We start from the raw sequence: 22,262 nt of genomic DNA, 5'->3' as shown, positions 1-22,262 counted from the left end.
AGGAAAGGAGAGCCCGCCAGGCAAGCCACCTCCCGCTCTGCCCGGGCTCCTGAGTGATCGCCCAGGCTCTTGAGTGAGTGCCCGGCCCAGCCTGGAGACCCTTGGGCCTCTCCCTCCATGGGCTCCCCCGGGAGCAGACCTGGGCCGAGGGGCCTCCCACCCCGTCCAGGGGCCAGAGCCCGCCTCTCCCTGCACCTACCTCCTGCCAAGCCGGCACATGGGGCTTCCCAGGGCCCCTGGAGTGCGGAGCCGAGGACTCCGGCCCCAGGGGGAATTAGGTCCAGCCCGGATCACTGGCCAAGAGCATATACAGCCAAATGCAATTCCTGGCTATTGCCTACATCCATGTTCCATCATGTCCTCTCTCTGCCCGGGCTGGTCCCCCGGCCAGGAAATTCACCCCTTCCCTAACTCTGCACGGTTAAGCACTACTCACGTCGAAAATTTTATTTATTTATGTATTTACTTACTCATAGCCTTCCTCCTTCTAAAAATTACTTAAGGGAGCTAAGTCATTATCCTGCAGGGCCCGTCCAGCGTAACTTCTGTTTCCTCATGGAAGCTTCCCCGCCGTCCAACCCTCTCCCCCACCTCGCCTCACACACGGGTGGGATTTATTGCTTTCTCCTCTCACCTCCTATTGGACTTATTTCCTAAGACTACCGCGGCACCTCTCACGATCTCTCGTGTATGATTATCACTATTCCTTGTCACCTAATCTCCCTCAACTGCCACCTACTCCACCTGACCTCGCTCTCTTCAGGAACAGGACCATGTCTGACTCATCTATATATTTAGAGGGCCTAGCTTGGTGTCTGGCATGTAGTAAGTACTCAATAAATGTTTTCTCAATGACTGGAGCCAAGGTGGCTGCATGCTTCCTCTCCTGGGCCTGGGGAGCCCGTCAAGGAGACGTGGCCAGCCCTGCTAGCTGGTGCTAGAGGGAACAGGTGTGCCCAGGAATGCCTCCAGGCACGTGGGCTCTCAGAATCTGTGGCCTTCCAGGGTGGACTAAGCCCCTGCCAGAGGCTGGGTAGCCATCACCCAACCTGCAAAATAACAACAGTAACAACAGGACCCCTAGGAGGGAGCTGGACCAGAGGTTGTGGTAGGCTGGCTGCCCAGGAACAAGGATGGCATGAGCGCCCTGGTGTCCAGTATGCCAAGCCAGCACCATCCAGGGGCGGATGCCAGGGGCCTGGGGACTCCCTGTTCCCAAAGCCCAGCTGCTGGGCTCTGTTCCTGCCTGCTCTTCCCCCATATCCCCAAAATAGGCCAAGTTTATTTTAACCCCTCCCCCACTTTACACCCCACCCCAAATGGTGACAACTAGAAACACCTCATTATCCAGAGACAAGATGTTCAGAGGAAAATGTTGGTCTACTTAGAACAAAAAAACACCACAAAACAAACCCAGGAGGAGACTAGGAGGCTGCCTCGAGGCAGGGTCGGGGAGAGGCCTGCACCCTTGGCCGGACACCCTCCTGCTCCTGGGACGGCACAGGCTGGCTGCCCCTGCCGCGAGCGCTGGGGAAGATAGGGCACCTAGCGTCCTGGGTTGGCTTCCTGGCTCTGACGAGCCCAGCGGCCTTGGGACCACAGGATCTTGCCCCGCAGCTGGCTGGCCCAGGCACCGGCCAGGCAGAGAAGCTGGGCGCCCTCCGGAAGGATGAGCCAGAAGGCAGCTCTGCCTTTCTTTCCAAGGTCTCCATTTCCCTCCTCCGCCTGGGCCTCCTCTTGTAACTAAGTCCTCTTTCTTTTTGTTAAAATCCCACAGTGAGGAAAAATCAAAGAGAGCCAGCGCAGAGAAGAGCCACTCTAGGGAGCCGGGGCGGGGGCTTGAGTTTGGAGGGAGGAATGACAGGGAGGCTGCGGGGAGGGCCCCTGAGGTCGGCAGCCTTCTGCTGGCAGCAGGTGTGGTTACACGCGCCGACGTGGGTTCTGGGATCTGGTTTGGAGCCTAGTTCTACCACCAGCTGTGTGATCTTGAGCAAGCACCCCCCCCCCCCCCCGCCGACCCCTGCCCCAGGCCTCAGGACCGCCTCACTGAACACGCCTCTGCCTCCCCTGTGCCAGCTGAGAGCCGGGAACACAGCACAGGTGCACAGGTGACAGCACCTAACCCGCAGTGGCTGTCAGCCCACGTGAAAACCCAGCCCCGGCTGCCTTTCTGGGGCTACCGGGATCCTCAGGTCACATCCTCTTCTTCTCAGAGGGAAACCTTACGGGAAAACTGATACATGTACTGATTTAGCCAAAGGACAAGGACTATCCTTCTCAAGAGGGCTGGTAACCCAGCCTGGGTCCTCGAGAGGCTGGGGGTGAAAGGAATGTCCCGGGGTCCCATTCATCAGGCTGGGAAGCCACCGTGGCCATGGCTGAGCCTGGGCCTGGGGGTGCTGGGCAGGTGGGGAGACACCGGCCTGGCCGTCATGTCAGCTCCCAGGCCAGGCCACAGAAACATGACCACAGCAGTGGCCACCATGGGCCTGGCCACAGTGCGGGGAGCAGGGGTGAGCACCCCACCGGCCTAGAACCCGCGAGATCGGGGACGGCTCTGCGGGCCGGGTCAGTAGCTACAGGCAACAGGCTCCCTAATCAGCTCAGTTCACTCTCCCGTTTGTATCTGTTTTGCTCCTGTCACAACGCACTATTCGGATCACCAGCTGCTGTGTGCAGAGACGCCTGGGGCCAAGTGCTGCTCCTCTGCCCCGCTGGCCTTCAGTGAATGCCCCGAGCCTGTGGCCGATGCCGCCGGGCCCCAGACCCAGGGGACAGTGCTGGAGGGGCAGTGGTACTGGCCTGGGGGAAACAGAGTAGGGAGGGCACAGCCCCAGAACCCCCACACCTCGGGCCCTCGGGCCTGGAAGGGTAACAGAGTCAATGTCCCTTCTGATGTCCCTGTCTGCCCCTGGGTTTTCTGATGTCACCCACAGGAAGTACAGAGCCTCAGAAAACCTTCCAGGCCAGAATAAGAAAAAAGCCACCTCTCCACCTCACAAACAACCACATTCAGTGGAAAGAACATGTTGCAATCAGAAGAGTAGGGGCTTGGACTCACAGGCTGCCGCGAGCTGGCTGTGTCATCTCCGGAAGATGCTTACCCTCTCATGGCCTCAATCTACTGAACTGGGAGGAGATCTCCACTCTAAGTTTTTTGGGAGGACTGACCAGGGCTTAATGTAACGTACTCACATGGAATGTTCCACAAATAGCAGTTATTAAATTTTTTTTTATTATTATCTTTTCTCACTTGTAAGTCCCAAGAAGAGTTGAATGGAAGGCTGGCCCCTGCCTTGTGCTCCTTCGCAGGAGGCAAGTCCTCTCTGGGGACAAGTGCTGTGAGGCTCCATACAGCTGTTCACATCAGTATTCACAACCAGAAAGTTAACACTAGCGAAAGAGTCCTGCTCTGTTGTTACTTTATGTGACTCTGACCACATTTGACACTTCTGATACCTGGTTCTTCATTGCTTGGATACGAAGAATTAACCCTGCCTCGTCCCAGACTCCTCACCTCAACTGGCAATGCCATGGCTGATGTGATTCCCTATCAAAAGGGTGAGTATCTCAGGCTCCTGGAGGAATTCAAAGGCTCTGAGCTGACTCAGAGAGACCCCTGGCTGGCCCACCCTGGGGTTTGTTGAGTGGAACATAAACTGATTGATGGCACAGTCCCTTGGAATCCGAGAAAGAACCAGAGAAGGTGAAAAGTCCCCCTAGGGACCCCAGAATGCTCAGAAACAGGATCTAGCTCCCCTAACCACCTCATCTCATTCCTGCTTCCCTGGCTTGTCCCCTTTCACCATTGCTATGAGGCCAAATCTACCGCCTTCTCCCCTCACCCCCAATTTGGAAAGAACCTGAATTATCCAGTACTTGTCGCTCTCTCCTAGCACACATTGCCTCCAGAGCTGACAAGAGCAGAATAAATGAAGTGCATGAGAAGCCCCCAGAACTCACAGCAGACGCAGGCCAGGGCATGATGGGGCCCTCACCTTCTGAGCTGATCTCAGGCCTACAGGAGAAGAAACAGAGGCAGTGGGCCAGGGCTTCATTCTCAGTCCTGGAAAAGATCTCTGCCCTCAAGAGGCTGTCCTGGGGATGCCTGCAGCCCCAGCCTGGTAGGATTCTGCCACTGAGACCTCTGCTCCTTCCAGGCAGGAGCTGCATCTGCCCTAGTCTGGCATTGACAGCCTGCCCTGCAGCCCTGTTTCGGTCTCCCATTCTCCCCTGGGAGGGAAAGAACTTTTCCTTCCATGACTAGCTGGAGGCTTAGGCTCAAGAGGTGCTGGGGAGGGTGACAGGGCCCTGAGACTCATTAACAGGACAACTTGGGATGCCAGAAGTGAGCACAGCAGGAGGCGGTCCCCAGACACAATGCATGTTGCTCTTTCCTGTCTCCCAGACAGACCCCAGCCAGGCCATGTCAGCCATGAAGCCAGACAACAGCCCCCAGGGTGCTCTTTCTTCTTCTTCTTCTTCTTCTTCTTCTTCTTCTTCTTCTACTACTACTACTACTTTTTAAGGGATCTAAAGCCATCCTCCAGGGATTTTTTTTTTTTTTAAGCTGTCCAATCATATCTCCGCCGTCTACCCCCTTTTACCTAAGGGAGTTGGGAGAAACTGGGTCGACTTGAGCAGGAGGTGGTGTGGTGGGAAAGGACTGGACCTTGCCTAAATCGACCTATACCACCCCCCTCTTCCCCCATATTCCTGTTTCAAGCAGTAACCTGAACCAGGGCTTTCCGGGAAGCCAATCTGCCACAGCAGGAAGGAGAGAAGTGGCAACAAATCTAGGATATCACAGGTAGCCTGTGGCTGGCCACTGACCGCAGGACCCCGCAGCGCCGAGAACATTAGGCCCTTCCTGTGTAGCTGAAGCCAGGCCATCCCGGGTGACCAGGGGGCCTCAGGGCCATGGCCTGGGGCAGGCACCTTGACTGAGCTCCCTGAAGGAAGGGCCCTCTGGCAACCTGGATGAGGGGCCTGGGCTCTGGTCCCAGCTCTGTCTCATGGGCGGAAGCCGGCGACCCCTCCACTGAGCTCAGACTTCTCAGCACAGGGTGCTGCCCGGAGCACCCGAGGGAGGTGGTGCGCGCGGAAGAAGCTAAGGCAGGGGCTCGCCCCCAGCGGGCCCTCTACGCCGGCTTCTGCCCCCCCGCCCTAGGCAGGAGGCCCGTTCCAGCTCTCCCGGCCGCCGGCCCCAGGGAGGGGAGGGGGGGCAAGTGAAGAGAGGCGGCCTGCGTGCAAAAAGAGGGAGTGGAGGAGCTCCGGTAAGGGTGCCCCAGTCCCCGGGAGGGGATGCGGCAGAGCGGGCAGCTGGGATTCGGTCCAAGTAGTAAGTCGAGCGTGTGCCGTCTCCCGGGGAGGCGCGCAGCAGAGAGGGTGGGGGTGGGGGTGGGGATGGGGCCCCGGGGGCCCGGGAAGCCGAGGCGACGGCGGGGAGGCAGGGGTGGGGTCCGTCCGCATCCCCCCGCCCCCGCCGGTCGGTGCGCACGCCGCAGGAGACCCGGGCTCCTGCCACTCACCCTGGCCGCCCGGGAGGAGTAGGGGTCCTCGAAGAGCGCCCACATGCGGGGCTGCCAGCCACGGCAGCCCCCGGGCCCGGCGCCCGCGCCCCCGTCGTGCGGCCCCCGGCGCTGCAGGGCCAGCTCGCGCTCGTCCTCGCCCGCCTCCTCGCCGGGCCCCGCCGCCCCGCCGCCCCCGTCCGGGCTCTCGAAGATGTCGAGCGCCTCCTCGGCGTCGCGGTGCTGCCGGTAGGTCATCCAGCAGCAGGGCTCCACGTCCGTCTCGTCGATGCCCCAGAAGGTGAGCTCCTCCTCGAAGAGCGGCCCGCACACGTCGGCCGGGCAGTGCAGCTTGCCGGTGCGGTAGTAGTTGAGCACGTAGGCGAACACGCCCGGGTGCCGGTCGAAGAAGAACTCGCGGCCCCCGCCGCCGCCGCCATCGGGCCCGGGCCGCGCCCCGCCGCCGCCGTCGCCGTCGGGATGGGGGTGGGGGTGGGGGTGGGGGTGGGGGTGGGGGTCGGGATGGGGATCGGCCAGCCAGGCGAGGCGGGTGCCCGGGAGGGTGCGCAGGGTGCTGCGGTAGGTCTCATGTCGCGTGCCGCCCACGTTGATGATGATCTTCTCCGACGCCTCGCCCTTGGCCATCTCCTCCTTCAGACATGTTTTGGACGGAGGCTTGTTCCCCGACTTGCGCCCGCGGTAGGAGGAGACGCACACCGAGCTGATCATAAGAGGCGCTCGCGCGGGGCTCCGGCTTGGGGCGGCCGCTGCCCTCCAAACACCCTTCCCGAGGAGGCAGCGTCAGCGGGGGCGGGGAGCGGGCGAGGCGGCGGCAGCGGCGGGCGGGCGGCGGCCCCTCCGCGGCTCGGCCCTGCCCCTGCCTCCCCCCGGGGCGCGGGGCGGGACGACGCGGCTCCGCCGGGCGCACAGGTGGTTGCGGGCCGGGCGGGCGGCCCGGGCGGGCGGGCGGGCGGGCGGGCGGGCGGGCGGGGGCGCAGCGCGGCAGCCCCGGACACGCCCCCCGCGGCCCGCGAGGCGAGGGAGCGCCCAGGGCGGCGCGGGAGGCCGGGGCGCGCAGCTCTCACGGGCCGCCCTCGGCTCCCGGCGGCGGCGGCGGCGGCGGCGGCGGCGGCGGCGGCGCAGCAACAAGTCCCCGGGGCGGCCGCGGGCCCGGGGCGCGGGCAGTCAGCGCGGCGGGGGCCTCCCGCCCCGATTCATAAATCCGGCGCCGGCACGAGGCGGGCGGGGCCGACCGACGCGGCGTCCGGGCGGGCGGGGGCGCGGGGCGCGGGGCGCGGCCGGGCGGGGGCCGAGCCGGGGCGGGGGGCTCGGACGCGGCGTCCTGCGCGGCGCGGGGGCCCGGGCCGGGGCTGCCGGGCGGCCAAGGACACCTGCGGGCTCCCCGGGCTGCGCCGCTCCGAGCCTCAGCGCAGCGCCCCGGCGCCGGGCTCCTGCCATCTGGCGGCGCCGGGAGCCACGCCATCCGCGCGTCGGCCCATCTCCGGGCGGGGGAGCCCGGGCGCCGGCGGCCCGCGGCTCGGGGGCTCGGGGGCTCGGGGGCTCGCGACCTCTCCCTCCGGCGGCGGTGGCTCTCCGCGGCGCCTTCTCCTCCGGGGCCCGGCTCGGCCGCGCGCGCTCTGGGGGCGGGTGCGGGGCCGACGGGCTCAGCCTCCCTCCGCCCGCCGAGACGAGCCGAGCCGCCGCGTAACCCGCTCGCCGCCGGCGCCCAGCCTGGCGCGCCGCCCCCGGCCCCCGCCCCGGCCCCCGCCCCGGCCCCGGCCCCCGCCCCGCAGCTCCTCCCGCCGCAGCCTCGGCGACCCCTGACCTCCGACCCGGCCCGCCCCCTCCCCACTCGCGCGGCGGGTTCACTGCGGCGGACCGGAGCGCCGGGGAGGAGGGAGTGGAGAGGTGTCCCCAGGAGGCTGCCCCCGCCCGTCCCAGGCACCCTGTGGGGCTTCCTGACCACCCCGCCCCCACCTTTGCGCCTCCGAGGCCCAGCTAGGCCCCAGATGGCTGTGGTCTGCATGGTCGGGCCCTGCCACCGTCACCGAGGCCCCCGCGTTAGAGAGGGGGACCTGGGAGCCTTGTGCAGACAACTGGCTCCCGGTCTGGGTGGAAGAAAACCTGGTTGTGTCTGGCACTATTGTGGATGTGGAGTGCGTGGTCCTAAAGGACCCCCGGTTAAAGCCACCCGCGTCCTGCCGGGCGACCCCCTCCTGGTGTCTGCATCGTTGTGCTCCTAGCAGTTCCTCTCGGCTCCCCCCTCTGGCCCTGAAGCCTTCCAGAGGGCACCGCTTTTCAGCTTGATGGCCCCCACAGCGACTGCCTCTGAGAACCTGTTTGCTAAGTGATTGAGAAGCTGCCGTACCCAAAACATTCGGCTCCAGCCCCAACTTACTGGCCTCATCCCAAGAGCAATTTCCAGATTTATTTGTTTTTATTTGCTTTTAAGTCCAGAGCCTCTCCTACATCTTTAAATTAATCCTACTATTTTTACAGCTTCAGGTAGCCTCCCTGTCCATCCGGATGACATAAGGAAGATTTTAAGGCTGAAATGCAAGGCAGTGGACACCTGTGTGCCATCCGACTCCCGGATTAGGCAGCAGTACCTGGCTATCCTGGGAAAACAAGACAAGGGCCTGGATGTGCTCCAAGGAAATGTTCAAAGCTCAATGCAAATGCAAAGGCTGGTCAGCAAAGGTCTCATTAATGAGGTCAGAAAACCAGAGTGACTGTGGTCTGTGGCGATCTGTACTAACATGCAGAGAAGGCGGCTGCCAGCCTGGACTGGAGCCGGAAACATACATTTGCTGTGTCCAGTCCCTAATGTCTGCATTTCAGAGTTTGGCTGGCTTTGAGTTTGCTGCAGCAAAGAAGACATATCTCCAATGTGACTGGGAAGAGAAGACCCGGGACTGGCCAGAAGCTGGAGGGAGAAAGGAAGAGCCCTGGCAAGGATTTTAAAGAACCGACTGCAATGAATAGCTTTAACCTGCTACCTGGCTGTGTCCCGGTGGACTCTCTTGGGGTCTCCTCCATTTTGCATTTTTCAGGCTGGCTGCACTCAGTCATTCTAAAAAGAAGGAGAAATTGATGGGAGTAGGGTGGGAAGAATGAAAAAAAAATCCTAGCATCCCACAGCTGAGTTGTTTGCTCACCCAATAAATATTTCTTGAGTGCCTACTGTGTGCCAGAAGCCGTCCAGGCCCTGGAAATCAATGAATACAGCAGCCTTACCTGCCCCCGCCCATCCCAGGGACCCTTGGTGCTTCCATTCTGCAGTGTTTGTGGATGGTGATAGGCATGTGGGGAGATGGGTAAAGGGAGAAAGCTACCAGGCAAATAGGAGCCCTTGGAAGAGTGTCAAAAAGCTGGGGTGCGGTAGGGGAACCCAGGAAGAGCCAGGAACACCGAAGGCCCAGGCTGGGAGGGGCAGTGAGTTAATGTGCAGGCGGTGCGAGGGTCCCTGACTCCCGGCACTGCCCAGCTCTCCAAGAGGGCAGCTCCGCCTCAGGCCAGAGGCCTCTGGAGAAGTCCTCACCACTTCTGGAAATTTTATCCTCGAGCTCTGAGCTAACCTGTCACCTGGCCTTGCTGGGACTTTCTGGGGGCTTCAGCACATTGCAGCTGGCATTACAAGGCTTGTCTCAGTTCCAGTGTGTGAGGCCTCCTAGTCCCCCACAGTAGGGAGCCCAGGACGGGGTAGGAGCCTGGGCCCAGCCGGCCCTGTGACAGCCTGCTCCGGATGAGTGGGTGCTGCCCCCTGGTGGTGCGAGGGATCCCGGCTGGCCACCGCGCCTCCGCTGGGCTGGGGGGAGGAGGACGAAAGGGGGTCCTGGGCTTGGGCTGACAACACATTCTGGGCTTCCTGTCAGCCCCCAGCCGTTGTCTCCCGCCGGCACTCAGCCTGCTTTTGCCTTTTTCCATTCCTCCAAGGCTCTGATGACCAGCTGGCTTCAGCGAGCCTGTGAAATAGCCACAGCTGGGAATTCCTAATCCACGAGCCTCCTTCCCTTCATGGTCACCTGGTCTCCCTCTTCCTTACCTGGGCCCCGTGGTTTCTTCTAGCAGTCAGAAAAGAGCACCTGTCTGGGTGCTAGTTGGCACTACTGTGGCTGCCACGGTGGTTCCCCTCACCAGGAATGAAGTATGGCACAAGTGGAAGGAAAGAGGGTAGTGGGGATGCCCGGGAGGCTCAGTGGTGGAGCGTCTGCCTTTGGCTCAGGTCGTGATCCCGGGGTCCCAAGATCCCGGGATCGAGTCCCACATCGGGCTCCCTGCGAGGAGCCTGCTGCTCCCTCTGCCTGTGTCTCTGCCTCTCTCTGTGTGTCTCTCATGAATAAATAAATAAAATCTTTAAAAAAAAAAAAAAAGAGGGCAATGTTTGCTCCCAGAGTGACACTAACAGGGGCTGGCAAGTGTCGCCTTTCTGTAGCCCCTCAAATAAGGCCCTTGGTCTCTGAGAGCTGAGGCCGGCCCTGCCCTCCGAAAGCTGGAGAGCCTGACATTAAAGCCATTTACCCTTCCTCTTTCCCTACTGGGGCTTGGAGTGGGGCTCAGCCGTTTTGGGGCAACAGGAACCATCTAATGTCCTCTCCATCTTCCCAGTTTGGACTCCACTGGCTTTGAGAGGTTCCAGGCCTAAGAGCAGGTCCCACAGCTGTCAGGCAGGTCTCTCTCCGTTGCTACTCCCATCTCCCCCTTTTGGCACTCCAGCTCTGGCCAGGGACTTACCCCTCCTCCCTGAGGGCCTGGGTCAAGGAGCCAGCATCCTTCCCAGCCTGCCCTGCTCTCCAGCCCAATAAATTGAATTGCTTTATCAGCCATCATCACTGGGGGGAAGGTGACAGAGCCTTTCCCTCCCTCTCTTGGAAGCATTAAAGAAGAGAGCCAGAGGAGGCTAGAAGTCTCCTGTTTGCTTATCATTTCATTTAATCCTGCCTCCCACCCTCACCCACAAGCAGCCTGCAGAGACTAATAGGCTCCAAACCAAATGCTGGGAGCCTTACCAAGACGGGCCTGGGAAGAGCTCGGCATAGAGGACAGCCCTCAGGGCCTTGTGGAGGTTCAGCCATAATGGTTCTGCACAGGGGCAGAAGGCAGGGTTGGGTAGCTGTGTTTGGTATCTGGGGCTCTGGGGAACCCAGAAGATGGACTCTGATGCCCCAGTTCTTAAGGGAAAAGGCCCAGAAGGGTGCAAGCCACAAGCTCAGGCCTGGCCAGGACTTGGTCATAGGGCTGGCAGGGACCTGAGTGCCAGCTCACAGGTAAATTCTCCTTGAGAGATTTGAGGCCTAAGGAGCAGCAGTGAGCTCTGGGACACTGAGCTGGGCCTATGGTGGGGCCAAGGGTAGAAAATGATATGGGGTCCCATGTGGCCTCTGCCTGTAGAACAGTATTCATGAGAGTCACAGGACCAGGACCAGCTAAGCAGGCCCCTAGAGCCCTCTTCACTCAAGGCTGCTGGGATAGAGACCCAGCCTGCATCCAGAGATAGCACGCATGCACACGCGCATGCACACACACACACACACACACACACACCAGTTCAGGGCCCAGCTGGCAGGACTCCTTGGCACTCAGTATTTCTCCATCTAGAAAAGTACAGATTCCTCCCACCTGGGCTAAATTCCAACAAAACTGGTTCATTCCATTAGAGTGGTTAATTAGTTCTGATGGTCCCAGCCCCCTCCGGCAGTGTCCCGGGGAAAGGGAAAGCCATTGTCAGGAGAGGCAGAGCACACACTGGCTCTTCTTGGATGCTCATGAAGCCCAGGGATCCTTCCCTGCTTGGGCCAGCCCTGGGAAGAACAGAGACGGCCAGGGAGCCACAGGGTGAGCTCCACTGAGTCTTTGTGCTCTGCAGCTGGCACTGTGGCTGGGATGGAGTAACCTTAATAATGGTTTGTTGTTGAGCGACAGACATAGTCTTCTCCCCATTTCCCAGGTCTCCTACCACATTAAGACAGTGTAACTGAGGAACGCATCTGTGTGCCTGGCACCAGTGGGTGTGATGGAGGCAGGACGCTCCGAGTCAGGTTAGTGACTGACGACCTGTACAAGGCAGAGGCCCCTGCCGGAGCCTTGCTGGTCTATTCCCCAAGCTTAGCACAGTCCTGGGGCTCAGAAGTCTCAGTTCATGCTTGATGCACGGAATTAATGAGGAGGGTGAGGTGGGGGGAGGGTGGAAGCCCTCCCTGCTAGAACTTGCACTATCTAGACCAGGAGTCAAGAAACCCAGGTTTTGGGGGCACCTGGATGGCTCAGCAGTTGAGCATCTGCCTTTGGCTCAGGCTGTGATCTTGGGGTCCTGGGATCGAGTCCCCCATCTGGCTCCTCACAGGGAGTCTGCTTCTCTCTCTGCCTGTGTGTCTGCCTCTCTGTGTCTCTTATGAATAAGTAAATAAAATCTTTAAAAAAGAAAGGAAGAAAATAGAAAGAAAGAAGAAAGAAAGAAAGAAAGAAAGAAAGAAAGAAAGAAAGAAAGAAAGAAAGAGAAAGAAAGAAAGAAAGAAAGAAAGAAAGAAAGAAAGAAAGAAAGAAAGAAAGAAAGAAAGACAGGCTTTGGCCCTGCTTTCCCCCCTGTTTGCTTGTGGGAATTCTGGGTAGATCTCTTTCCCTCTCTGGGCCTCAGTTTCTCTATTTGTTCTTTGAGGAAGTTGGGCCAGATAATCACTAGGGTTCCTGTTGTAGTTACTATCACTTTGAAGCAAATTACTCCAAAATTTAGTGCTGTAAATACAACGAACATTTCATTTTGCTTAGGATAGTAGGGGTCAGGCAGTTCAGAAGGGTTGTTGGGAGACAACAGCGGTTGTGGGTGGCTCGGCGGTTGAGCCAGGCACTGGTGGCACGACCTGTCCCGAGCCAGCCTCAGAAGCCGCACAGCATCACTTTCACTGCACTCTGTTGGTCAAAGGAGACGTTTCCTCACCCAGATTCAAGAGGAGGAGCACAGACTCCGCTGGAAGTTTTAAAGAATTCGGGGCCACTTTTTTAAATCCACCGCATCCCTGGGGTGCATAGAATCCTCCGAGCCCGACCTAAGCACTCATGGCTCAGCTGAGGCTGTGCGGCTGGTTGTGGCTGTTTGCTGAGGGCAGCAGCAGGGCAGTGTGCAGGATTGGTGGCATGCCCTTCTCTGGAAACGGCGCCTTCTTTCCTCTCCTCGCTTGGTGTCTTTGGGTCTGGGCTGAAACCGTCTTTTCTGAATGGCTCAGTGAGAATGGTTCATTGCACGGGTGATGGGGCCCCCAGAATGATACAAGCCCCCCGGACTTACTCCAGTTGCAAACAGGAAGAAAGCTCAGCATGGAACAAGTTCTGTGTTGAATTCGAGGAGGGATTTCAGGAGTTTGTTTTGCCCTCACAGCAGTCTCTGAGAGGAAGAGATTTTATTGTCATCCTCCATTTGCAGACTTGCAGTGGGGGTCCAGAGGCTAGTGACTTGCCCAAGGTGACAAAGCCATGCTTCAGACAGGCATGCCACCTGCCCCAGGCAAACAGGAGGCAGAAGAAGCTGTTCTCATGTCTTTCCGTGTGTCTACCTCCCTGTCTGCTCCCTCTAACCACAGCCCCAGCTCAGCCTCTCACCTCCCCATCCGAATGAACCTGTTCTGTGCCCCAGTTTTGGGTCTGTAAGTTGATATTCCCCCAGGGAGAAAGTCCCACCCAGATGCCAAGGATTGCAGATCCCTGGCCCTACAAGAGGCCCGTGACATGGGCCTCCCCAGATTCTTTGGCCTCCTTCCCTTCAGCAAGTGGGGTCTGTATGCCCTCCCACTAACTCTGGGCAGGGGCTGTGATCATAGAACACGACAGAAGTGACAAAGTGTCACTTTCCAGGCCCTCACCTTAAGAAATTGGCAGCTCCCACTTTTGTCTCTTGAAATGGCCTCTCGGGGCACCCTGAACCATCACTTATGAGGTCTGGCCACTCAGAGATAAACTATGCTGGAGAAGCTGGGTGCTAATCCCAGCTGAGTTGTCAGCCACATTTGGATGGAATGTGAGTGAGGCTGCCTTGGGCCCTCCAGACCAGCGACCCTGCAGTTTGACACCACTGAGCGACCTCAGTTACCACCAGGAGGGTCACTCAGACAACTCCTGCCTGAATTTCCCACCCTGAAAACCATGAGATACAATAAAACTATCGTTGTAAGCCATCAGATTTGGGGTAACTTGGTACACAGGAACATGCATTATTTCATCCAATTCATTCATTATATCTACCTTATGGACTGGGACTTTGAAGCTCAGAGGGGTTAAATAACTTGCCCTTGGTCTCCCACCCTAGGTCTCCCGGAAGGCAGGACCCCCACTGGCATTTGAACTTGAACTTGGGAAGTCTGACTCCATAGCCCATTTTTTTTTAAAGATTTTATTTATTCATGAGAGATAGAGAGATAGAGAGAGAGAGGCAGAGAGAGAAGCAGGCTCCATGCCAGGAGCCCGACGCGAGACTCAATCCCAGGACCCCAGGATTGGGCCCGGGGACAAAGGCAGGTGCCAAACTGGTGAGCCACCCAGGGATCCCCTCCATAGCTCTTTCAAACCCACCACTTCTTAGTGGGTCTATGTGTGCCTCCTGGCGGGGTGGGGGTGGGGGTTGACATTTCAACCAAAAACACTACCTTCAATCAAACAAAGCACTGAATGAATTTACAAGGAGGGACATTCCCAGCACAGGGACTTTCTCCACTGAGAGGTGGGGGTGGGGGGATTTGGAGTCTAGGGATGGTGAGGGATGGGGTTCCCTTCGGAAAACTCAAGACAACAGGGGTTTACTTAGCTTTGTGTATCCATCGCTGGCACAGGACCTGTCACCGTGGATGCTTAAGAAATGTCTGTTCAATCATCAGACTAACCCACAAAGGTAGGAGCGCGGAGTCGGAGAGGCGGGTAAGGGTGGGAAGATTTGGGCACAAAGGTTTTCCTGCCATCTGGTGGCTATTTCTGGAATGACACCTTTTTCTTCTAAGGCCATGGAAGAAATGGAGGGTTGCTTGGGGGACCTGGGCTGTGCAGGTCAGGCAGCAGCAGCACTGCAGACGGTCGGGGGTGCGCTCCGGGGCCCTTGCCCTGCCACAGGGGTCTGCAAAGTATCAGAACTTAGAGCGTGGCTGGCTCCCCGTGACCCCGGAAGCCCCCAGCCCCACCCTTGCAGAGGGACAGGTACGGCTGCTCTTGGCACTAAGGCAGGATCTCCCCGCAAGGCCACGGAAGTGACACTGAACACTGTCCTCATGTGAGACGGAGCCTCATTCTCCCCCCACCCAGGAAAACCTGAGCACAGAGCACCTGCCTCCCAGGCTGCTCACGTGAGATTTTGTATGGGGGGTATTTGGACCCCAGTAAGGCCTGCTACAGGTGTGTGTGTTGTTCAGTTCACCTAGCACAATTCTTAGGAAAATACGATTTTTTTCTTATTGCATCCCTCCTCATCCTCCCGGAACTCCTCAGCCAGCCAGCACCCACAACCCCACCGCAGTCCTCTCTACCCCATCCTGTCCATGCTTGTCCCCACACCCCTCCCCACCCAGAGCCTCTGCTCAGATCTCTGGCTTCCCCATCCCCTCTCCCTGAGCCTGGAGCAGGTCAGAAAGGCAAGAGAAATTTGGTAAGAACAGACACTTTATTGCACACCATGAGGGGGGTGGAGGAGAGGAAAGGAGGGGATCTGGTGGGTGATGATGCCTCATCCCCTCCCCTGGGCTGCGTGGTCTGGACCCAGGGCTCTGGCCCGTCACAGGGCACATGGACTTGAATTGTTCTGAATTTGCACCAGAACCAAAAGCGATGCCTGCCATGTGTGCTTGGGACTATACAAAGCAGCGCTCGGGGTGAGGATGGACGCTGGGCCCTCCTTCTCCCAACCCCAGTCATTAGGCTTCCGGTGAGGGGGGGCAGCAGGCCCCCAGTTTCAAGGCCTCGTGGATGCTCAGAGAGTCAGGTGCGTTCCAACTTGTGGTCTCCGCTCTTTTCTACCACGGGAGTACTCTGGGGGTGCCGCTGTGAGGAGGGCCAGAAGGGGGCCCCCCCGCCCATAATACTGCAGGCCTGCTTGGGGCCCGGCACAACACAGCTTCCAGCCCCAGCCGCAGCCTGTGGCAGGAGACCCACGAAGGCTTCTCCTGGCACTAGGAGCTGGATGTCCCCTCAGATGTCCTGCTGGAGGGCAAGGCCAACCGTGCTGGTGTCAATCAACCAGTGTGCCCTCCCCATCCATCCCCAGCTGGATCTCGGGCTTCATGTTGGCTCAGTGGACAGAGGGCATCTGAGCAAGAAGCTGGTGACGGGGCCTGGAGGACAGGCAGGAGCAGGGACCAGGGGACTCATTCAGACACGCCCTGCCCCGAGTCCACCGTCCCCTGTGGGCACTGCGTGGACAGCACCAAATCCAGTAAGTGATGGGGAGCCCATATAAGGATGTGGGGGCTCACCCCTCTCCGGCACCCCCGCTCCTCCGGGGGATCTGGGGCTGGATGGTACCTGGTCAGATGCCCCCGTCCTTGGCCCCAGGCTTCCCCCCACTCCCGGCTCCCCTGAGGCGTGAGGACAGGAGTGTGTGTCAGCAGCGCAGGGGAAAGCTGTTCCTTTCAGAATCGTCTCAAGGACAAAGGGGACGGAGATGCTGTGAGATGCTCTCCTGGGGTCTCACCATCTTAAGAAACCCAGCGCTTTTCCTCAGGATGAAGAGCTTGTGAGTCCAGTGGGAACAGCGAGAGGTTGGCTAGAAAATAAATTTAGGGACTTCCCCCCCCCCGCCCCCCGCAAAGCCCCTCCTTCCCTGTTTCCCCGCAAGCCCAGTGGTGTGCAGGCAGTGAGTCACCCGCAAGAAACACCTGCCTTTCCCACACAGCACCCTGCCCCGAGGCCTTGCCTCACAGCCGGGAGGAGAAGGAGGCCGGGGGAGGGCGGTGTGGTCTTCAGGAAGGCGGTGAACACTGGGTATCACAAATCACCCTACACACACCCACGCCCACGGATGTGCACACGCCACACACATACACGCGTACACACGCATACACCAAGCTCCAGGCCCCGTGTCTAATGCAGCAGAGACACAGCCGGGACAGGGCCTGGCCTACGGCGAAAGGCTACAAGGACTACCCAGCCCCTAGGAACCAGCAGACAGCCCAGCTCAGCCGCCCTACTGCAGGCTGGCAGGCTGGGGCCTGGCCCAACCACACGCTACAAAATTAAAAATATATCAAATATACAATGAAAATAGATCTGTACAGCACTAAGGATGAAAATAGTCCACCAGCCACAGTATAATATTGGGTTTGTCAGTTAACAGCATTTACACCCACATGTACAGATTGAATATACAATAGAAATAGAATATGTAGAGAGTATATATAGTAGAGTGTCTCTCCTGGGGCCTTGCTTCTCCTGTTGCTAAATCTGCTGGGATTAGGCATGGGGGCCAGGTAGGAGGTGTGAGGTGAGGGTGGCTAAGGAGGGATGTGGTGCCTCGAAGGCTCATGTCTTTAGGGAGACATGGGTCTCCTCCCCCGCATCATGCTCAAAAAGGACAGGTGTGGCCAGAGGGCTGGAAACGGGAGCAGATGGGGGAGGGGTGAGTGAAGGAAATGGCAAGGTGGGAGGATGGACCCCCTTCAGGCAAGAGGGGGGAACTGAGCGGCTGAGGGATGAGGGAAGGAACTCTGGACCTAGTCTGTCCCTCCCCATGCTGAGAACACAAGAGGAACGCACGGCCTTCCGTTGAAGATGCCCAGACCTAGCGCTGTGACCTGCTGCTGCTCTCCCCACGGCAGCCCTCAGAGATGGAGTCCTGGGGTCCCGCCTGCCTGCCCGCCTTCCATTCATCCGCACCCACGCACCCATGCAACCATCCTGCCACCAGTCCATCCATCCCTTTGCAGGCACTGTGTCCAGCCGGGTTCGGATCCTCCCGGCCTGTACTCTGACAGCAGCCCGCTTCCAGGGGAGGCCTCAGGTCAGAGTGGGTGGGAGGCTGGGGGCGCTGGGCCCCAGGACAGAGACCCGGCCCTTCCTCTCGGCAGGCTCCTGCATCCACAGCACTGCCCACGGCCTCCCCTCCACAGGGCTGGGCATCTTGGGGAAGGCTCCCAAGGTATTTGCACACGATGTGCACGCCATGCTGACTGTGCTTGCACAAGGAGAGTGAGTGGCAGCCCAACGAGGGCAGTGAAATTATCCATCTTTCCCCAGGGGTGAGGTTTCCTGGGTACAAGCCCCTGAACTCTAAGGACCCTCCATTCCAGGAAAGAAGCTGCCGCTAGCAAGAAAGTTGGGCCCCAGGTGAGAGTGTGCTTCACAATTGTGCTCCAAACCATCTGAATTGTGCTGTGAACCCTCAAGGGTGCTCTGGAAACCTGTGTACTGCACCCCCCCTCCCCCCAGGAAGGAGGCCCAGGCCACTACTGTGGCCTCCAGGGTGGGGACGGAGAGGGCAGGCCAAGCCCTCCTGGAGATGGGGAAGGGCCCCAGGCGATCACCGCCCTCCCAGGCAGGATGCAGGACACACCCTGCCCCAGGTGGGCCAAGGACAGGGGACAGTGCACCCAGAGTCCCAGGCTGAGAGGCCCCCATCCCCACCGCCCTCCTGCTGCCAAGGCTTGAGCTCAAGCCAGAGAGCTCCAGCTGCCTCACCAAACAACCTGGGGCCTCTACCAGATTCCATGCCAAGTCTGGGCCCTGCGTCCCTGCACAATGGTCCCGTCCCCAACCTTAAATCTGCGCCCTCTGGGACGCCCCACACCGCATCCTGCCCCACCCGGTGCCTCTCACCACCACCGGGCAGCACAGAGGTTGCCCGGGGCCTCGGAACCACAGGTGCCAGGTTACAGGGAGAGAGGGTGGGGGGCACCCCTACAGTGGCCACTCGCTGTCTCCCCGTGCTGGGAATCAGGGCTCTTCCCGTTAGTGGCCTGCAACTCGGTGAGAGGATCCGGAGGTTAGACAGAGTGGGAGCCTGGGCTGGGGACGGTGTCTCCGAGCCCCTGCTCAGGTATAGGGGAAGCGGGCTGGGAGCAGGGTGGGCCAGGAGGGCAGCCCCCAACCCCTGGGCAGAAGGGGCGGGGCGAGGGCGGGTCCAGGGCGGGCGGGGCAGGGGCGGGCTGTCACAGCTCCGACTCCGGGGTCCCCGCCAGGAGGTAGCTGCTCCCATAGCGTCCGTTGGGGTTGCCGCCGGTCTCCAGGGGGGACGTGCTGCCAGGCCCCAGGTAGGAGCGGTGGGTGGGCATGGGGGAGGGCGCCTCGCTGGGCACCTTGCTGAGGATGAAGCGGGTCTCGTCGTTCTCCTCCAGGTTGGAGATGTCCTTCATCATGCGGCCCTTCTTGTAGGACACGGACAGGGTGTTGGAGCCGTCGGAGAGCAGGTGGCAGTGCCGCAGGAGGAACACCACGGGGATGGGCAGGGCGGCCACGACGATGAGGGTGATGAGCAGGGCCATGGCCCAGGTGGGGAAATACAGGTAGCGCTCGGCAGCCTAGTGGGGCACGGGGTGAGGGCTGCCGCTGCCACCGCCGCCCGACAGCTCGCCCTCCCGGGACCGCCGGGCCTGCTCTTCCCGCCACCACCCCCACCTGCCGTCCGGGCTGGGCACCAGCTGACAGGGAGGCCCTCGGGTGGCTACCTGCGTTAGCCGGTCGCCTTCGGGGAAGGCCTGAGCTCCCCCGGGCCTCAGTTTCTACAGCTGTAAAGTGGATGGGTGATTCAGCCCACAGACGTGGAGAGAGAACATGGGTTAGAAAGACTGGACCAGAGTGTCGACCTCTCTGAGCCTCGGTCTCCCCACGTGTGCTATGGGGATAAAGCCACCTCTCTGTGCTATGGGCCGTGGTAAAGACGGCGGCCCTGGCGCGGCCAGGGACACCCTGGCGGGGCCGGCACACGGCAGCTACCCTATAAGGGTTTACGTCTATTGCCTGTTGGGTGGAAGCAACCCTGGGGTTTCAGGTGCCCCCTCACCTCCTCCTTGATCCAGGCGCTGTACCCCGGGGGCGTGACCCCCAGCTGGATGATACTGGCTGTGGTGAGCACAGCCATACACAGTGGAGACACGAACTTCCACATGTAGAAATAGAAGCGATAGGGCCGGAAGCCCAGCATCTCCGTCAGCTCCTGCATGAACCTGCCAGGGGCACAGAGGGCCTGGAATTGGCATCCCCGTGGAACCCGCTCATTCCCCAACAACCGCCTCCTCCAGGAAGCCCTCAGGGACCAGTCCCTCCTTCCCAGCCTCTTCCATTCCTCACATTCAGGGCTCCCAGTTTATTATTGGGTAGCCCCGGTTGGTGTCTGCGCAGGCTCTGGTGGCGCCTGCTAGCCTCTGAATACTTCAGGTCACACCCACCCAGGGATATGTTGGCCTCCCAGGACATGCCCAGCAGGTGGGCAGGCACTGGGGGAACCCTGCAGCCACCCAGCTCCCAGCCCCACTCCCGCTGGCCTGGCTCTAGACTGCCCCCTGCTGGAAACGAGGTGCAGTGCACTTCCCCAGCGTCCAGAGGCCCCGACTTGGGGGTCTGGGGGTGGGATGATGGTAACTGTAGGCTGTATGTGAATGTCACTAAAAAAAAATCATCTCTACTTGAATAACACCTAACTGAAATCTTGCATTTCTTTCTTTTGTACATGCAAGCAACCACAGTGTTATTAGCGGGACCTGAGACTGTCACCAGTTAGTTAAATGACAGTATCTTCCTGTCAGGTTACACTTGAAGCCACCTACAAACATCATTTACATTTATCACTATTTCACAATTACCATTATTATTACCCTAGCTAGATCTTCTGACTTTAATACAGTAAAAATAAACTACACATACATTACCATTTCAGATTTCAAACTGTATTTTTGTTATTTTTCAACTTAATTCATTTCCTATAGGATCCTATATATTTTTCACTTATCCACTTAAAAACAACATTCTGAGAAGGCATACAGGGGCTTCACAAGACTGCGGAAGAGTCAGGCCCTTGTCTCACAGCATCTTCCACCCCGGGCTCACAGGGCTGCTCCTGTCTTACCACCGCATCCCCGCCGACGTTCTTGGAGGAAGACGATGGCCATAGCAGGACGGTGAGAGAGCCTGATTCTAAGACCCGGTGCAGACATCAGGGGAGCCCTGGCCTTGCAGAGAGTAGGAGGGGCCGGGCCCTGGGGCTTCCGAGGCACACAGACTTACTAAATGAAGAACGAGGCCTGGGGCAGACAGCGAGTGTGGCTCTGCCCTAGGCTCAGGCCAAGACACCCAATCCTTCCTCACGGCTGACTTCCCTTACCCCACCTGACCCCACACTTCAGCCCCAAACCACAGCTCGGCGCACACCCCTACTTAGATCACCGGAAAACTCTCTCGGCTGCCGAAGTTCAAGAGCCCTCTGAGGGCAGGGGCCTCCTGTGTCCCCAGTAAGTGTTTAACAAACTTAAAAGAACTCTGAAGAGTTGGTTCTCAGGTAAGGGGCTATGGTAACTTAAGGCAGTTTAGGGTAATGCCAGCACCTGCACCCAGGACACTGGTGTGCTCAGCCTGGCTCTGCCTCTCACCAGCCAAGGGGCCTTGGGTAGTCACACCCTCTCTCTGAGTCTCAGTTTCCCCAAATGATCTCTAAGGGCATTTTCAACTGTGACATTCTGACCCTGTGGTCTCCTGTTCCACTCAGAAGCAGCCCTGGGAACCCGGCACTCCCCAGGGGGTCCTGAGAGGCACACCCCTCCTCCTCTCCCCACCCCTTCCCCCTTGTCCCCCTTACTTCTTAGTTCCATAGATCCAGGCCACGGCAATGTTCTCAAGGATGACGATGACGGTGAGCGGCAGGGTGGCCGAGTAGTCATCAAACATGGTGACAAAGTAGTTCCCGGAGCGCTGGACGAACAACAGCCCCACGAAGAATGCAAAGACACAGCAGCCCACTACAGAGAGCCGGGAGGCCGGTGTGGGGGCAAAGGTGTAGGGTGGGCGGGGCCCGGGGGTCTTGGGGGCACCCAGGCCCCTCCCTTCCCACCCCTCCTCCCCGAAGGCCTTCAAGGGAGTGGGATCCAAACACTGGGGTTCTGAGCTCCCACTCTTCTAGGACGGGAGCAGCCCAGGGCCAGAGTGACAGAGATGGAGCAGGGTACAGGCCAGCACGAAGGGAGGGCACCCCTGCCCAAGAGAATTCGGCAAATGACCTGAGACAGGCTGCCCCCAGCTCGGGTTTAGCACAGATTCCCAGACAGCCTTCTCCCGGCTCTCGAGTGCTCTTCTCTGGGGGGGTGAGCCGGGCTCCGACTGCATCCCAGTGCGGGCAGCAGGGGCCTTGTCAGTGTGGAGTCTCAGGTCATAGGCACGTCCTGACTGTGGTCCCCGAGGGCAGCCCGCAAGGCCAGCGGGGGAGTGGGGGCGGCCAGGAGGCCTTACCTGTGAACATTTCCTTGGGCACCTTGAAGGTGTCGATGATGGGTGTGGTGATGCCAGCCATGGTCCCAATCATGCTGCCCAGACCCAGGTTGATGAGCATGAGGAAGAACATGACAGACCAGAAGGGGGACGCAGGGAAGTGCGTCATGGCCTCGGTGAAGGCGATGAAAGCCAGCCCTGTGCCCTGCACGGACTGGGGTGGGGGGGTGGAAGGCAAGCACTCAGTGATGCCCACATGGCTCCCGGGAGCCCCCTGCCCCCTCATCTCTGGCCCTGGAGCTCTGAGAACAGCTCTTCCCTCTTTCACAGGAACCGGTGCCCTCACCTAAATCCTCCTGCCTTTGGCCAGTCAGT

The 22,262-nt window shown here is 59.4% G+C and overlaps 2 protein-coding genes and 1 long non-coding RNA gene across 12 annotated transcripts in view; 1 reads left to right on the top strand and 2 right to left on the bottom strand.

Annotated features, from left to right (window-relative positions):
- KCNC4 (potassium voltage-gated channel subfamily C member 4) overlaps positions 1 to 6,377 on the bottom strand; it is a 29,976-nt gene extending 23,599 nt beyond the window's left edge. For 4 of the 7 annotated variants that reach the window (XR_013384718.1, XR_013384719.1, XM_077905807.1 and 1 more), the window contains exon 1: positions 5,532 to 6,377. Coding sequence is in view for 5 of the 7 variants with exons in the window: in XM_077905807.1 (XP_077761933.1) it covers positions 5,532 to 6,239 (708 nt within the window). In the remaining 2 variants the exon portion in view is untranslated. The remainder of the gene's footprint in view (positions 1 to 5,531) is intronic. The other 3 variants (XM_077905811.1, XM_077905810.1, XM_077905809.1) reach the window with 3 other exon arrangements.
- Positions 4,821 to 8,691, top strand: LOC144318664 (uncharacterized). 2 transcript variants are annotated; one of them, XR_013384721.1, is made up of 2 exons: positions 4,821 to 5,341; positions 8,010 to 8,691. It is a non-coding gene; the product is annotated as an uncharacterized LOC144318664 (long non-coding RNA). The 2 variants fall into 2 exon arrangements; XR_013384723.1 differs by lacking the exon at positions 4,821 to 5,341 and adding an exon at positions 6,337 to 6,440.
- A 6,434-nt stretch (positions 8,692 to 15,125) lies between these two features.
- Positions 15,126 to 22,262, bottom strand: part of SLC6A17 (solute carrier family 6 member 17) — a 49,613-nt gene continuing 42,476 nt past the window's right edge. For all 3 annotated transcript variants that reach the window (XM_077905804.1, XM_077905805.1, XM_077905806.1), the window contains 4 exons: positions 21,909 to 22,101; positions 21,262 to 21,421; positions 19,474 to 19,636; positions 15,126 to 18,991 (listed from right to left, as the gene is read on the bottom strand). In XM_077905804.1, coding sequence (XP_077761930.1) covers positions 18,623 to 18,991; positions 19,474 to 19,636; positions 21,262 to 21,421; positions 21,909 to 22,101 — 885 coding nt within the window. In that variant the 3' untranslated portion in view covers positions 15,126 to 18,622. The remainder of the gene's footprint in view (positions 18,992 to 19,473; positions 19,637 to 21,261; positions 21,422 to 21,908; positions 22,102 to 22,262) is intronic.

The sequence above is a fragment of the Canis aureus genome, chromosome 8, assembly GCF_053574225.1.
Source record: "Canis aureus isolate CA01 chromosome 8, VMU_Caureus_v.1.0, whole genome shotgun sequence".
NCBI classification, from domain to species: Eukaryota; Metazoa; Chordata; class Mammalia; order Carnivora; family Canidae; genus Canis; species Canis aureus.
Note: the sequence above shows the minus strand (reverse complement) of the source record. Positions and strands in the feature narration are given on the sequence as shown.